Source organism: Miniopterus natalensis, chromosome 19 (assembly GCF_054644295.1).
Source record: "Miniopterus natalensis isolate mMinNat1 chromosome 19, mMinNat1.hap1, whole genome shotgun sequence".
Lineage (NCBI taxonomy): Eukaryota > Metazoa > Chordata > Mammalia > Chiroptera > Miniopteridae > Miniopterus > Miniopterus natalensis.
In genome coordinates, this window is record NC_142099.1 from 2,305,511 (window position 1) to 2,322,198 (window position 16,688).

The 16,688-nt window shown below is 47.0% G+C and overlaps 1 protein-coding gene across 1 annotated transcript; it reads left to right on the plus strand.

Annotated features, from left to right (window-relative positions):
- Nucleotides 1-488: 488 nt before the first annotated feature.
- SLC35A3 (solute carrier family 35 member A3) lies at nt 489-15,123 on the plus strand. The gene is made up of 8 exons (XM_087828102.1): nt 489-538; nt 5,823-6,027; nt 6,636-6,790; nt 7,111-7,233; nt 8,224-8,395; nt 8,999-9,117; nt 10,374-10,507; nt 11,485-15,123. Exons 2-8 carry the CDS (start codon nt 5,841-5,843, stop codon nt 11,573-11,575), a joined length of 981 nt encoding a protein of 326 aa, XP_087684228.1. The 5' UTR covers nt 489-538; nt 5,823-5,840; the 3' UTR covers nt 11,576-15,123.
- The last annotated feature ends 1,565 nt before the right edge of the window (nt 15,124-16,688 follow it).

The following is a 16,688-nucleotide window of genomic DNA, read 5'->3' on the forward strand; positions in this document are numbered from 1 at the left end:
TCCCCTCCGGGACCACGTGCTTTCGCCGGCGCCTCTCGCCCTCGTCCCGTTTCGCCGCCTGGGCTCCGGGCTCCGGGCTCCGGGCCGCGCTCCGTCCGGCTCCGCAGGTGCTGCTCCCGGGGCCGCCGCAGGGCCAGGAGGAGCCCGCGGACGCCCCGCACGGAGGGGCCCGGGGCCGGGCTCCGGGCCGAGCGGGAGGCGCGCTCCCGGCGGACCCGCCTCCCCGGCGGACTTTGCCCCCGGGACCCGCCTCCCTCCCGCGGAGCACAGCCGGCGGGCGGCGGGGAGGCAGCCGGCGGGCGGCGGGCCGCACGGAGCCGGAACGGCGGGGCGCGGGCCGCGGCGGAAGCCGGAGCGTCTGGGGGGCGGGACCGCGGGACCCGGAAGCGCCGGCCGCTCCGCGCTGGCGGCGGCGGGGGCAGCGGGCGACGCCGCGCGGCGGGGGCAGCGGGGGACCCGGCGGGCAGGGCGGCCCCGGGCGCCCGGCGGAGCGGAGCCGCCGCCCCCCGAGCGCGCGGCCGGCGGAGCTGCGGGGCAGGTGAGCGGCGCGGGCGGCTGGAGACGCGGGGCGGGGCGGGAGCCGGACGGCGCGGGGACCGGAGCCCGAGCGCGGCCGGGACGGGGGCGCGAGAGACGGGCCGTCGCTCCCGGAGGACGTGCGGAATGTGCCGGGCGGGGGGGGAAGGGAGCCCGCGGGCAGGGGCGTGGCGGCCGCCGGAGACCGTTGGGGAGCCCGGGGCGGGCGCAGCGGGGCGCAGGGCTGGCCGGGCGGGGGCGTTCCCGGTGACCCCCTGACCCCCGCGACTCCTGGTGGCCCCACCCACCGCCCCGGCTCCGCGCCGGGAGCCGCCGGGACTGCAGGACATGGTGAGGCTGGGCGCAGGCCAGTGGGACCCGGCCAGGTGGGACCCCCCCCTCCAGGTGGGACCCCCCCCCCGCCAGGTTGGACCCTGCCAGGTGGGACCCCTGCCAGGTGGGACCCCCCCCCGCCAGGTGGGATCCCCGCCAGGTGGGACCCCCCCCCGCCAGGTGGGATCCCCGCCAGGTGGGAGCCCCCCCCCCCCCCGCCAGGTCGGACCCTGCCAGGTGGGACCCGGCCAGGTGGGATCCCCTCCAGGTGGGACCCCCCCCGCCAGGTGGGACCCCCCCCCCGCCAGGTGGGATCCCCGCCAGGTGGGACCCCAGCCAGATGGGGGCTGCGGGCTGGGGAGGGCGGTGTGAAGCGGCTCAGCCTCGGGCTGCAGCTGAAGCGCCCTCCAGAAGGTCGGTTCCAGGACGAAAGAAGGGTCTTAAACGCAGTAACGGGCCCTGCTTCGCAAACGCGTTTCCTTCCTTCAGAGGAGGAGACTGTGTTCTGTTCTGAGCAGTTTGAAAGTGGAATCAGAGTTAAGTTTTTCGTTTCTGGATTCAACCTTCAACTTCGGTAAAGATGAAATTTGGTGCAGTTTCTCTCTTGGTGCCCTAACTTTCCTTCGCCGGTAAGCTCGGGTTTCCTTTCAAGGGAATGGCTTCCAGATTCCCATTTCTGGCCCTGACTTTCCTCCGAGCTGTGGTTTCACCTCTTGGAGTCTTGGTGGTTCTTCTTGGGCGACTCCCGTTTAGTTCTCCCACGTCCCACTCCCACCGCCTCTGCGCTGGGCCAGGCTCTTCTGTCGTCTTACCCGCTCAGGAGCAGTGGATGCAAACCAGACTCGCCGCCCTCCGCCTGTCCCCTTGCGGTCACCCCACCTCCAGTTGCTTCTTAAAGCCAGAGGTCTTGTGCATTATTTGGCCACTCTTTCCTCAGAATGCTCAGTGACTGCTGGCTGTGGGGTAAATTCAGATTAGTAAGGGTGGCATTCGAAGCCCTTCAAAATTAGGAGCTGTCCATGGCTCCAGTAAGATCAGTAAGTCCTTTCTTTTTTGTTTTTGAGCTATTTTATCTCACATAGCCTAATTTTTAGCCGCACTGGACTAGTCACTTTGGAATGTAATTTCTGATCATGCTGTCCGCCTGCCCGCCTGCCTTGGTCCTTGCTCACAGCCTTTCTTCCGACAGGAAGGCCTTCCTCACCACCTTGCAGAAATTCTTATTCTTTAGTGCCTGTACGCCACCTCCTTGGGCGGCGTTCTGAAGTCTACCATTAGTTCAAGACATTCTTTTCCTCTTGTGTGTTGGGCTTTATAAATCTTATACTTGTTAAATTTGCATTGTACTGTGGCTGTTTGAGAAATTTATCCCTATTCGAATGTAAGCCCTTTTTAAAAGAAGCGATTGTCTTTTAAATTTCTTCAGCACTTTAGTACCTGAGCACAGTATTAGAGATATATTAGGCTCAATAAATAATTGCTACATCACAATTAAATGAAGCAGGCAAGCTCTTGTAGTGCTTCTGGAGGCCAGGAGAACTCCGTGTTGCAGTGCAACCTGATTTCAGACTTTTGTTAATCACCTATTTGAAAGTGCTTTTCTAGTCTATGTTTTAGTACTTCATTTGATCCTAGTCATAAATTTTTGAGGTAATACGATTATTCTTACCCCTTTAGGGGAGGGAAAATAATTCTCTCTCTACTCTCTGAGTTACTAGCGGAGATCCCCTATAATAAAAGGCAGATTAGCAAGAGAAAAACAGAACTTTGTAAACAAGTATACTTAAGGTCAATATGAATTGGTAGCTTAATGATAGATTTCAACCCTTTAAAAAGCACATATATCCTAAGTCTTCTGTCCCAGTTCTGGAGTCCAGAGACTCACATTAACATCTCCGGGCTGACATCACAGTGTCCACGAGGCCTCGCTTCCTCTGGAGGCTCCAGGGGAGAATCCACTCCTCTCCTCTTCCAGCCTCGGGTGCTCCTGGCACTCAGTCGTGGCTGCGTCACTGCCATCTTCAAGGCCAGCGTCCGCAACATCTCTGCTCCCTCTTCACAGTTCCCTCTCCGCTTGTGTATCTGTATTTTCCTCTTGTGTCTCTTACAGGGACACTTGTGTTGGCATTTAAAGCTCACTTGGCTCACTCATGATAATCTTCCCGTCTCAAGATCCTTAATTTCATCTGCAGAGTCCCCTTTTCCAAAAAAGGTAGCATTTGTAGGTTTCAGGGAATAAGACCTGATACTATGGATAATGCTGAAGCTTATGTATTTAATATCTGGTCGTCCACTAGGATATAGAGGTTGTACAGACACAGAGAATATAGGGCCCTGAGACCTTGTGAAGCTGTAAACTGTTTCCCTTTTATTTCAGCCACCACTGGATCAGACCCTGGATTTGGTTTTCAGGATTGTTGATTTTGCAGCTTCAAGGAGATGTTTGTCTTAGGGCAGTCACAGAAGGGTTCCAGTTCCTTACTTGGACCTGGGGCTGTCAATTTGGGCCCCAAGTTCATTTTTTTCTCTACCAAGTTTTCTGCCTGACTTAGAAGCAACCAGTGAACACCATTATGTGCCCATTTCCGATGAAATGTGGCAGCGACTTGCTCAGTCTCGATTTCAGGTGACAATTTAAGGGTTATTTCCCCTGGTGTGGTGAACTGCCTGTGTCTCCTTTGCCACCGGTAGTAGGTCATTGCCGTCTTTGTATCTCGTTGGATCAGAAAGCCAATTCCAGATTCCTGTCATGATGGTCCCGGAACCTCATTTGGTACCAGCTGTATCCGTCAGGGTTCAACAGAGAAACAGAACCCTTCACTTCATGGAATAAGGGCTTTATAACAGGAATAGGACCTTTTACAACTGTGGGAGAAGCCGGGGGTAAAGGTCAGAGAAGAGGGTGTTGAAGTGCAGCCTGGCTGTTGGAGAGCAGCCATCGGAGGCCAAGTCAGCAGCACTGCGATGACCATGGTGGGGCCAGGTGCGCCTGGGACCCTCGGGGATCCCTGTATGAAGCGTATGCGTGTCCAACCACTGCGCTGCACACCTGAAACTAATACAGAATAACACCGAAAGTCAACTGCAACTGAAAAATAAAATTTAAATTAAAAAGCAAAGAAGAGAGTGTTGAAGGGTTGCTGAGCAGTGACCAAGTGGCCCTCCCGAAAGACTCGTGCGGGTGGACAGGTCAGAGCTTCCAGAGAATCTAGGGAGCAGCGTGTCCTGCGGCCAGACAGCACCGCGCCCTCGAGCTGGTGGGGCGTCACGGGAAGCGCCCCCCGCCGCTTCCTTCCTGTGTCCCCAGTCGGGTGCGGTGGCGCTGCCAGGGCCCCCTGCTGCCGCCCGGCCGTTAGCGCTGGGAGGGCCGGCCGCTGGGACCGCCCGAGTCAGGCCCTGGGCACCGCCCGAGTCACGGCCCGCTCCCCCCGCCCGCGGGTCCCGTGCCTGCTCTCCCCCGGCACCTCCCTGCAGGGGCTTGGGGGAGTGGGTGAGTGCAGCTGAGTGCCCGGCTCCCTGTGGCGTTTTCCCGTGGCCCCCCCGGGCTCTTCCTGCAGTTGCCTGGGCGGCGTGTCTCCCACGGGGGGGGATGAGCCCGGGAGGGAGTGGATTCTGCCTGGTTCCTCGCTGTGCTGGTGCCCCCGGCGCCGACCCGCAGGACGTGCCTATGAGGTGCTGACGGCCGGTCGCGTGACGTGTTCGCTGGTCACCCCTCAGTCCCCGGCCTTTGCTGGCCGCGAGTGCCCTGGACGCCTCCGGCTCTTTGGGGAGCACGGGGGTCCTGGCCCTGGCTGCGCCTGGCAGGGAGCGGCGCCGAGGGCGCAGGCGGGGCCGGGCCGCCGGCGGGCTCTGTCTCCCCATCATTGCCTTGACGGAGAGGGCAGCAATACCGACGCTTTTTAATCTAAAACTTAAAATATTTACAAGTTATATATTTATGTAGTTGAAGAAATATTTATTTTACCTGAATGTGGTGATGGAAATTGTGCAGACTGTATGTTTATTTTACCTGAATGTGGTGATGGAAATTTCTACCAAGGTAAAAATTAACTCTCAGAAAGCTGCGATTATCTTATATAAAGAGTCACCTGACGCCTTCAGGAAGCAAGGGAAGGGGAAACAATGAAAGGCTGTCTCCTCACTGTAACGGGGCGGACCCGGAAAGCTCAGCGCCGGGGGCGATTCTGCAGAACTGCGCTGCAAGTGCTTCAGAGCGAACTAACTTAGTGGACGTTACCATCTCTGTCGTAGAAAGAAAATTGAATAGACTGATAGTGTAAATGACCTGACTCATGTTTGTTTCATTTTTATAAAACTGTAAGATTTGGGGGTTTTCCACAGGGTCGTGGATTTCAGCTGCAGTGCATGCTTGCTGCCTTTTGAGAATGCTGTGCTATAGTTTGAAAAGAAGATGTACAAACGCACAGAAGTAAAGCCACGTGTGATGAACTTTGTCGTTAGGTCGCGTACAGTTAGTTACAGGTTGAGTCTAAAACGATTTCCAGGGCGTGTGTAATCGCTTGTCGTCAGTGGTGTGTGTTTATGGTGCATCTTTAAAATTCGGGTTGTAATTCCAGCGCCCGTGTCAGCTGTTACCGTCGTTGTCCTCTCTTTGTAGTTGAGATTTTTTTTCCTGCTTTTTGTATGGTGAATACTCATTTTTGGATTGTATCATGGACATTTTTTATAATATGTTTGTATTGATTTTAGAGAGAGAGGAAGGGAGTAGGATAGAGAGATGGAAACACTGATGAGAGAGAAGCATCAGCATCGCTGCCTCCTGCCCGGCCCTGCTGAGCACGGAGCCTGCGTCCCGGGATGGGCCCCGACAGGGGATCACGCCAGCGCTCTCCCGGTTCGTGGGTCTGTGCTCAGCCACTGGGCCGCACTGGCCAGGCTCTCACTGGCTTTTAACATATTAGTTTATGTCTTTTCTAATTTTGTTTACTTGTCCTGTTTATTTTGTTTTTCAGGCAGATACAGATAAAACAATGTCTGCCAACCTGAAATATCTTTCCTTGGGAATCTTGGTCTTCCAGACGACCAGTTTGGTTCTAACAATGCGCTATTCCAGGACCTTGAAGGAGGAAGGACCTCGCTATCTGTCTTCCACAGCGGTGGTTGTGGCTGAAATCCTGAAGATAATGGCCTGCATTTTATTAGTCTACAAAGATAGCCGTAGGTATCTAGGTTTTTGTTTTTAAGTCATTGAAATTTATTTGTTTGGTATTATTTATATCTAACATATGTAAATATATGTTGGTAACTACACATTTGAACACTACTGCATTATCTAATGCCCTAGTATTTCAGTATTTTTCATTAAGACAGTTTGGTTTTTTTAAAGATTTTTTAAAATTGATTTTTTTTAGAGAGAGGAGAAGGGAGAGAGAAAAACATTGATGTGAGAGCAAAACATTAATCAGCTGCCTCCTGCACCCCTTCGACCCCCTACTGGGGATCAAGCCTGAGACCTGGGCATGTGCCCTGACCTGGAATCTAACTGGCAACCTTTTCATGCACAAGACGGTGCCCAACCAGCAGAGCCACACTGGCCAGGGCACCAAATAAAAGAATATAAGGATAATGCTATTCTTAACATGCTACCTTATAATATTTAACATTTGAAAAGTTAGCATCATTAAAGGTATAGTTTGGACCTCAAGTGTCTTAACATGTAGCTCAATTTCCTTTGTTTACAGGTGAGGAAACAGGCCTTGGGAGAGGGTACGCAGCTCAGTCAGAGCTACTTAATGACCGCGTTGGCCCTTTTCATGTTTTCCTAGAATGTAGCCTGAGAGCACTGAATCGGACACTACGTGATGAAATCCTCAATAAGCCTATGGAGACGGTTAAACTCGCTATTCCATCAGGGATATATACTCTTCAGAATAACCTGCTCTACGTGGCGCTGTCAAATCTAGACGCAGCTACCTACCAGGTACTGAAACTACATTTCCGGTCCTTTTAAGAAACAGACCCACAGCCTGGCCAGACATGGCTCAGCGGTTGAGCGTCGACATAGGATCCAGGTGATCGGGGTTCGATTCCTGGTCAGGGCACATGCCCAGGTTGCGGGCTTGATCCCCAGTCGGGGGCATGCAGGAGGCAGCCGATCCATGACTCTCATCATTGATGTTTCTCTCTCTCTCCCTCTCCCTTCCTCTCTCTGAAATCAATAAAGATATATAAAAAAAAAAAAAAGAAAAGAAAAGAAACAGACCCACAGCCATGAGTAATAGTCGCTGTTTTCTTTTCCAGGTCACCTATCAGTTGAAAATTCTTACGACGGCACTGTTTTCTGTGTCTATGCTTAGTAAAAAATTAGGTGTGTACCAGTGGCTCTCCCTGGTGATTCTGATGACTGGAGTGGCTTTTGTACAGGTAACTATTCAAGATAAGTATACCTCTCACTGCATTACAGGCTCAAAACCTTGTGTACTGTGGTGGACAATATGGTTCTATTGTCTGCTGAAGCAAATACATGCTTATTCTCACAACTGAGATATTTTTTGAGGGCTTCCTTTGAGCAAGATACTATACTGGGACTGTAACTGATGCTAAGAGGTGTGTAAAGATCAAATTGTCTGACATGAAGAAATGAACCATTTAGTCACCACTGTGATCTGCCTAAAACCAAGTCCAGTCCCATCTATTTCCTGCCATTCAGAGCCTCTCATCACTGTCCCGAGAGTATAGTACGTATACAGGGTGTCCCCCAAATGTATACACACTGAATAATTATAAAGCAGTGTTGATGAAAATAATTTCATTTTCAAAATTGAGCTATCAGCTGTTAAAGTGTGTATACATTTTGGGGGACACCATGTATATCCTGAATAAATATTTTAAATGAGTATTAGAAAAATATAACGGGCATATCAAGCCCTTATTTTCATAGATATTGCTTAGAATAGTCTGAAATAGGTATCACCTTTTAAAAAGAGATCTTTTAAATTAAAATACCAAGTAATGAATAGTCCTGGTGGAACATGGATTTGACAAACACCGTGAAGTAACTGGTGCCGGGAGCGCTGTTGGGCAAGATGCAGCCCAGGTGGCGGGCAGGCCCGGGCAGGGCAGCCGCCGCCCGCCCCACACTCCCCTCTCTGCGGCCGGGGTGGTTAGAGGCCTCTCCGCGCCCCTCTCTGCGCAGTCAGTCTTCTTTCTCTTGTTGGGGCAGGTTTTGAGATGATTAGTCAGCAGTAATGTTACTGTGGGGGAAATAAAACGCGGCTAAGGCCGTCTTTCCAAAGCCCTCCTCTGCGCCCCCGTTCAGCGCTGGCGGCATTTCCGTGCTCAGGCCTGAGCGGGCACTGAGCACGCACCGTGAAGTGCTGCGGGATTAACCTGTGCCGTGTTCCGCTTTGTCAGTGGCCCTCCGATTCTCAGGAGCTGGACTCGAAGGCGCTCTCGGCCGGCTCGCAGTTTGTGGGTCTCATGGCCGTTCTCACCGCGTGCTTTTCAAGTGGCTTTGCTGGCGTTTACTTCGAGAAAATCTTGAAAGAGACCAAGCAGTCGGTGTGGATCAGGAACATTCAGCTGGGTAAGTGTGAGATGTTTTCTAATGTTATTTTTCAGAGTGGTGATGATGTTATATTTATCTAGCAATAGGAAGGCACAAGATGCTTTGAAATACACCCAAAGTGAGCATTTCCCAAGTATTTGAAGGGACAGCAGTGTTGTTCTGTAATTTCTGCATTATATTTTGTTAATGCTCTAAGGTTAGTAATCACTGTTCTTTTTCATATTTTCATGTCTTTGTCTTACATTCATAGTACTAAGTATACTTTTGTTAAATTTATATAAATACCCAAGTAGAAAATTTGAAAAGTAGCCAGATTTTATCCAAAAAAAAGTATCACCTGGCTGGCGTGGCTCAGTGGTTGAGCGTCCGCCTATGAACCAGGAGGTTGGGGTTCGATTCCCCGTCAGGTCACATGCCCGGGTTGTGGGCCTGATCCCCAGAGGGGGGTGTAGGAGGCAACCGATCAATGACTCTCATCATTGATGTTTCTATTTCCCCCTCCCTCTCCTTTCCTCTCTCTGAAATCAATAAAAACATTAAAAACAAAAAAGTATCAAATTATTTGGAATGCCAATGGACAAATCTCCTTCCAACACATAACATAAACTTTCCATTTTTTAGGTTTCTTTGGGAGTATATTTGGACTGATGGGTGTATACGTTTATGATGGAGAATTGGTATCCAAGAATGGTTTTTTTCAGGGATACAACCGACTGACCTGGATAGTTGTTGCTCTTCAGGTAGAACATTTACTTTTCTATTTAATGCTAATGCACTTTATTTTAATTTAGAGAATCACGGTAGCTTCTGATGTGCTGCTGGGAGGAGAGGTGGTCCTGACCGCCCTCATTGCCTCTGGTTTATTCCGGGAAGTGAAAGTAGCACTGGTCTTGATGCCACCATGAAAACTCGCTTTGAAGAGGGGACGTGAGGGACTCCGTGGCCCTTCAGTTTAACATGAAAATGCAAATGTAAGGAGAGAAGAGTTGAAGCTGAGGGCAGATATAACTTCCGATTTTCTGCACTAGGCCTTATACAGGAAGTCAGCGGTCAGCCCACTCAGGCTCAGGAAGCAGCTCCAGAGATTTAATCTGTGACAGCTTTCAGCCCAGGCTGATCTGTCTTTAAGGTGAGAGAAAAGCAGACAGGATGAGTGAAAATTCAGAGAAAATTTGCAGTAGAGATAGGATAAGCCAGGAGAGGTTATTGATGGCTTTTATCTTACCAAGGAGGGGAGCCCGCTTCCCTTAGGACGTGTCTGAAGACAGTGAAAAGGGTTTGGAACCGGTGGTAGGAGGGAGTGAACAGGAGTAGGCGGGCGAGTGAGAACATCGCAGGGGGCGCCGGAGCTCCAGCGTCCACTGCAGTGGGCCGGTGGCCCAATTCATGGCTTTCCCTGCGAAGCTGTCCCTGGAGGCGGCGCAGGGAACGCTGCCGAGGTGGCTGACCCAGACGGGGGAGCTGCCAGGCAGGACTGGCAGGAAAGAACGAGTGTGGTCAGACCCCATTATTTAAGCAGCCACAGTGGCGTTTGAGAGGGACTCGGTGGAAAGCTCCCTCTACTCTGCCCAGAAACGAGGAAGCCCGTGGAGGTAGGAGGCTGTCCAAAGGCTGGTGAAATTACTCTCCTTACCTCATTGCTAGTCAAGAGTAAAAACAGTTCACTAATTGGTGACCAGTGTTCCCACATTTTCTGAACTGTGATGTTTATACTCAATTGGATGGGGCTAGATATTTTATTCATAATATGATCAGACTTCATTGTAACAAACTGCAGGTTATGCTGGTAGTTACTGCATCAGACACCTTTTGAAATAAGAGGCTATTGAGCAAAAGCTAGAAGGTGACTGGTTATGAGGGATGTTTAATGAATATCATTTGCCATAATGGATTAAGTTTATAGGCCAAAAGCTTAAAACTTCATTGAGTAATGACACTGTTCTGAAAAGCAGTTTATGTGTTTGTTTTTAAAAATAATCTTTTAAAACTTCTGCAGGCACTTGGAGGACTTGTAATAGCTGCTGTTATCAAGTATGCAGATAATATTTTAAAAGGATTTGCAACCTCTTTATCTATAATATTATCAACACTGATATCCTATTTTTGGCTACAAGATTTTGTGCCAACCAGGTAATATCTTCTTTTCTTTAAATCTCCAAAAGGATATAGAAAAATAAGGATTTTTCTTAAGATTTGGTTTGAAAAATTCTGTTCTATTACAACTTTTGAAGAATCATGGAAATGTAATAAAAGGTCCATTTAGCTAGCTGTCTTTTAAAAAAAGTTTCAAATTAAATGCACAAAAAAATCTTCCACTGGAAAATTTTTTTATACAAATTTGGCTGGCCAGAAGTTTCCCAATAGATCTGAATGGGGTTTTCCCCCAAAGTAAAAAGTCATATTAAAAAGTTCATTAGTCTTATAAAGTCATAAAATAAGCCATATAATATTTTAAATTTTTTGTAGGTTTCATTTTTTAAAGAATATACATGTCAAAAGTTAAGTCAGTATTCTAGTTTATGTCCAGCTTAAGTTCCAATACCAGTTTAAGTTCATTTCCAGTTTATAGTAAGGGACCATATTTATAGATAAAATAAAGAAGAAACCAAGTTTCCCTGCTTTTAACCTTCCTTTTAAAAAGCATCCTAAAAAATTGCTTACTACTACCTTGGATTTTAAACTGAAATTTACTTTGGTTTGAAAAGAATGTAGATTTCCCTTTATGTTTTAAATAAAGCTGAGACCTGTTCACTGCACTGCAGGGAAGAGGGGTATTAAGATGAACTGCGTTTAAAACGTCTTGCCCTGGGAGACAGGATGGTGGGGCGGACGAGAGGCTGCAGCGGACAGACGTGGCTTTCAGTCGCCTTCCGCTTAGAGTTGTGGGGCTGGACGCAAGTTGCCGCAGCTCTGGCACAGATCCTCGCGCAGTAAAGAGTGAAAACCGAACGACCGCCTCCTCGCGGGTGGCCGTGGGAACCAGAGCGCACGGCTTCGTCAGCCCCGTCCCGGGACACTTCCCCGGCTAGACTTGCTCTAGTAAAGAAACAGAAGGAATCGTTCTGCTTTTCCTCTGATTTTGTCTTTATTTTTCCTTGTCTGTTTAGTGTCTTTTTTCTTGGAGCCATCCTTGTAATAGCAGCTACCTTCCTATACGGTTACGACCCCAAACCCGCAGGAAATCCCACCAAAGCTTAGAGGAGTGCTCTCGTGGCCATCACGGTGCCCGGGCTCGCGGCGTTCCCCTGGCAGAGGGTTCCGCAGATCCGAGAAGGTGCCGCCCGACTCTCATCACACTGGTCAAATGGTCGGAAAACACAGACGTTTAAGGATACAGCATGTGTATATGTAACAAAATGCCTGTCGCCTCTAGAAATCCAAACTTGAACGTATCGCCAGGGATTGGAATCGTTGCAGGAAACCTGAATCTGCGTGTAGAGAGTTTGCCTCTCTGGTTGCTGCAGAAATGGCCTGTGCATTCTGCAAGGGCCCACACAGCACGGGCCAGAGGTCGGTTTCTGCACACAGCTGTTTAATCCTACTTAATGTTTTTATCTTACTCTTTCTGTACAGATACATCAAATCATATGGAATAGCCAGAGTTTGACAATTATAATTATAATTATTATAATTACCTGTAAAGCTGTGAAGAGATAGAAGTATGACCTGAAAAACATTTTCACGTATCTGAGATTTCTATATTTATACAAAAGATTGGTAAACAAAAGATTGCTAAATGTTATTTGTTCAACTACATAAAAATTGATGAAGTAACATTCTGGGTCTGATTTGTCAGAATAAAATCATAGTCACATTTAAGTATCATGTAGAGAAATACACACGCGTATTTCTCCATCTACCTTGTAGGTCTCTCCATGCTCCGAAAGCGTCCAGTGGCTCCGTGCTAGGTGGGACCCGGGGACCCTGACGCTAATGGAGTATGACCATCTTGACTGCGTTTCTTTTCATAAACCACATAAATCTTTAATAGTCCTTCAAGTTAAATTTCTGTGTGTTCCATTAAAGTTTTAATATGTAATTTAAAGGGATTACATACTCATTTAATAATTTAAAATAAAATAATTATTACCTAATATCTCCATTTGGAGAGTGTTGAACTATCAGAGCATGCACTGTACGCAATTAGAATGTTTTTAATGAGTATTTTACTCATTGATCTGTAAACTCTACAACTGTTGACAAAAACAACCACCAAAAAAATAGAACTGGTATCAAGGAGTTGAGACCAAAAGGACTTTTCTTGGGACATTCCAGGTCACCACGACGCCACGTTATTTCAAGTGGCACTGTACCTGTAAATCCAAGGCCGCCCAGCACTTCCCAGGCCTCCCACACCCGCCGTCCCGGGACCCCAGCACACGCTGGGAGGCGGCTAGTTCCCTGTGCCGCTGTGGCTTCCCTTCCATCTTGACGGCACCGCAGGGCAGGTGCACGTTACCTGCGCTGTTCGGTCAGTCGGTGGGAGACTGCGGCAGAAGTGGGAAGGTGAATGTGGGCAAAAATACTTGCTAAGTTGGAGCGTGGGTGTAAGTACTGACTAGACAGAACTACCACTGAATAAAAGAAGTGTTTTACTTTTTTTTTCATTCATACTTAATATGTTTTTTAAAAGTTTCCTGCTCTAATAGTATAAAAACTGTAAAATGTAAATATTTTTATATCATTCTAATGGATTTCGTTGAACAGAATTTGGCTCAAAAATACTATTTTCCAAACTTGGGTACTTTTTGCTAATTAGGATTGGCTGTTACTTTGTGATACAAACCTTGTCTCTACAGGACACAGGCCTAATTTATTTCACGCAGTTTAAATGTGTTTAAAATGACAAAATACTTTAAATGATTTTGCTGGTGATTCCAAATCGGCACCAAGCAGATTTTCTGGAAGTCTGACTTGTGATTTTCAGTCACCAAGTGAAAATACTTTTTAGAGTGTTTGTTTAATGACTAGCACATTCGAGCATGGTGCTTCTAGCTAACAACATGCAGACTTGCATCTCATTACCTCCTGCGATGTGAAATCTAAGTCCTGCAAGTGCAAGTGCTCAGAACTCCAGGCTGAATGTAAAGATTTATGTCCAGACCACAAGAAGTCCTGGTTGCGTAACTATGCATTAATTCCATATGCACTGAAAATTAACTGTTAATTCAGGTTTATTCTGTCTCTATTTTAACACTTCCAAAAATAATACAAGAGCATGATTGCGTATCAGATATGTTAGTTACAATGATGTATTTTCAGGTGTCCAATATAACAGAATTTTCAAGATTCCCAACAAAGTTTATAAAATTATAATCAAGAGTTGTGAGAAAGGAGAAAATAGTCTAAAGTATATTTTCAAAGCAATTTTTTATCGTATTTTGCTTTTCTAGTCAGTTTGAAAACATTATTAGAGATTGGGTTGTGCAGTTTATATGTTTTAATTCATAAAGGAATCGTCACCTTTGAGAAGGTGGACCTGTGTTGCAGATCATGTCGTGTACACAGGATGTGCCACTTTCTTGGCTGTGGTATGTGTGGGATGACCTCAAAGGCCTTATGGAATCACCTTTCATAATGACGGCTCTTTGGTCACTTAAATTCTTACACTTTTAAAATTTGCTGATCTCTCGGCTACTTTGTTCATTATAAAAGCATGCTCATTCATAGGAGAAAAGTGCCAGTTGATGGTTCTATGAAAAATTGAGAACATGGTATTTGGGAATAAAAGTCTGAAATGCCACGTGAAGATGTTTCCACGTAGTAATAGTATCAGTTCTGTAACAAGTGATTCAGAGACGTCATAGGCTATTTTTATGGTGGAAAATGTAGTTTAGAGATGCAGGATTTAAATGTTTACATCAGTTTATATTGAATGTCACAGTTTCATAGGAGGAAGGGTAGTGTGATATTTAAACTAGATTCTAAGGAGACAAACCCAAAAGGAAACTAATTAATGCTGACTGTTCTTAAGAACTGATGCACTTTTCCTGCAAATTATTGAACTTTTAAAATGTCATCATATAGTCATTCAACTGAGTTTCTTTTAAAAACAGGGTTTAGCATTACTCATTTTACTTACACTTTCGTTGTCATAATATTTAATTACATATGGATGCTTTATGTAAGGAAAAGTTTATAGAAGTTATTTATCTCTATTGAAAGTCATTTTAAGAATCTCAAGGATATGTAGCATATTTAAAGTAATTTTAGGACCAAAGGAAAAGCACCTTTATCGAAAGCTGGTCCTGTGTGCCTTGATCCACCCGACCCCGACTTTGTTCCTGGAGGCTATTCCTATAACTCACAGCTCGGGACACTTTGGCAAAATTAGGACATTTTAAGAATAACTATAATTCAGTGTTTTGGTTGTTTTAACATTTGCTCTTTAAGTTCATTAGCTAACAGAATATTAAGATAGGTATACTGTACAAGCCTTAGTGGGTAGACGGTATTTAAATAACGTGGGGCACCAGTCCTCCATCATTGAGCTTTTCATACTTTAACAATTTTATGTAACTGTCATGTTTTTCGTTTTATTTTTTATTATGAGGTGTAATTTACTGTGATTTAAACAAAATTTTTTAATGATTTGGGTTCTGAATCTGTCTATATGTCTATGTATTTTATTTGTTTAGAAAGATTCTTTTTGGCTTGGGAATGTAATTTGTATATTTAAATTTTTTATGACATAATTCAAAGAAATATATAAACTGGTCTTTTGTCAAATGGCTTTTTAAAATTGATCGATTTCATTGTCATTTTTTGGTATCCAGTTACCTACTTAGATTTATGAAAATTATTTTCATAATTAACTTTATACATTTCCTCCTATATTCCCTTGTTTCCCTACTCGCCTGTGGTGGACATGACCCAAGTTAGTCTCCTCTTTAATATAAAAAATGACCCACGGATCTTTTCCCTGCTCCTCTCATTCCCTGTGTCACATACGACCCTTTTCTAGCTTATGCTCAAGCATCAAAGACGGTATCATTTAAACTAATCAGAGTTTCTCCACCTGTATGATGACAGCCTAAAATTTTGTTTTAAATTAGCCCTTTGCTGGCTTCAAGGTTAGGCAATTATTTATACGCTGGTTCTTTTAATTTCAGAAATGTCAGATGCTTCTGAACACAGCGCGACTTGGGCAGAGGAGCGTGGCTGGGGCGAGGCTGCGCTAGGTGGCACATGGCGCTCGTTCATTTTCAGCCCCGCCGGGCAGTGCCGGCTTCGTTAAGTGCGGGGATGGTTTAAATGGTGCAGTTGGTAAGCCTTTAGTCCATGCTGTATGTTAATGTGCACTCTGAGCGAATTTTAAATGACCATGAACCGTCACTGTTTCACAGAAGAGGCCCCGTCCCGCTGGCTCACAGCAGGGCTTCAGGGCTGATAGGTCCGCGGTCCGCTCGGCCTTTCCCAGGGCTGAGCGCCAGCCCCGCGCTGGACCTGTTCAGTGTCTCTCTCACGCAGTGACTTACACTTACTCATTCTAATATGGTAAAATAACCTCTTTAAAACAGATAGCGTGGCGTTCCTTTGGAAATCGTTTACCCAAGATACACACTTCTGCGCTTTTTAAAGTAGATCTCACTGAAGGTTTAAACGAGCCATGAATGTTACCGAGTTTTTGGGAAAAGTTGTGCCACCGTAGTGGGGGCCAGTGTCATCGTCGAGACGTCCGGCTCCCCTTGGCCCTCCCCCCTTTGGAAATGTTAACTTCGTGGGTTTTTACCCAGGGGCCCAGATCATTGTTTTTCCGTATCATTTTTCCTCTGAACCTTTTTTGTCTTTTGTTTCTTATAGCTGATTTATTCAACTCCATTTTCTCACTTTACCTTCACTTGTAATTCTGTTAGATGCCCTGTAATTTGGTTTTCTTTTTTTAAATGAATTTTACTTTTTATTGAACCTATTGGGGTGACATTGGTAATAGTTCTATAGGTTTCAGGCGTACAGTCCTATAATGCATCATTGCATATTTCCCGCCACCCCGAGTCTAGTCCCCTTCCATCGCTGTCCATCCCCGTTACCCTCTCGTCTCCCCCAGCCCCCTTGTGGTTTTCATTCTTTAGATGATTTTATGGTTTCAGTATATTGCCCGAGTTTGATCACCTCTCCTTCAGATCTCCCTGCTGTAAAATGTCCTGTCCCGCGCCTCCTGCGCCCGCGGCTGCGGCGCTCTGCGCGGTCCTGCCCCGCTCGCCGGCGCCCGTTCCCGGCGCTGCCGCCCGGAGTCGGGGAGGGCCCGCGGCCGCCCGGGGGAGCCGGCCAGTTACACCTCCTTTCCTTTTTTTGTCAGATTGGCAAAAAA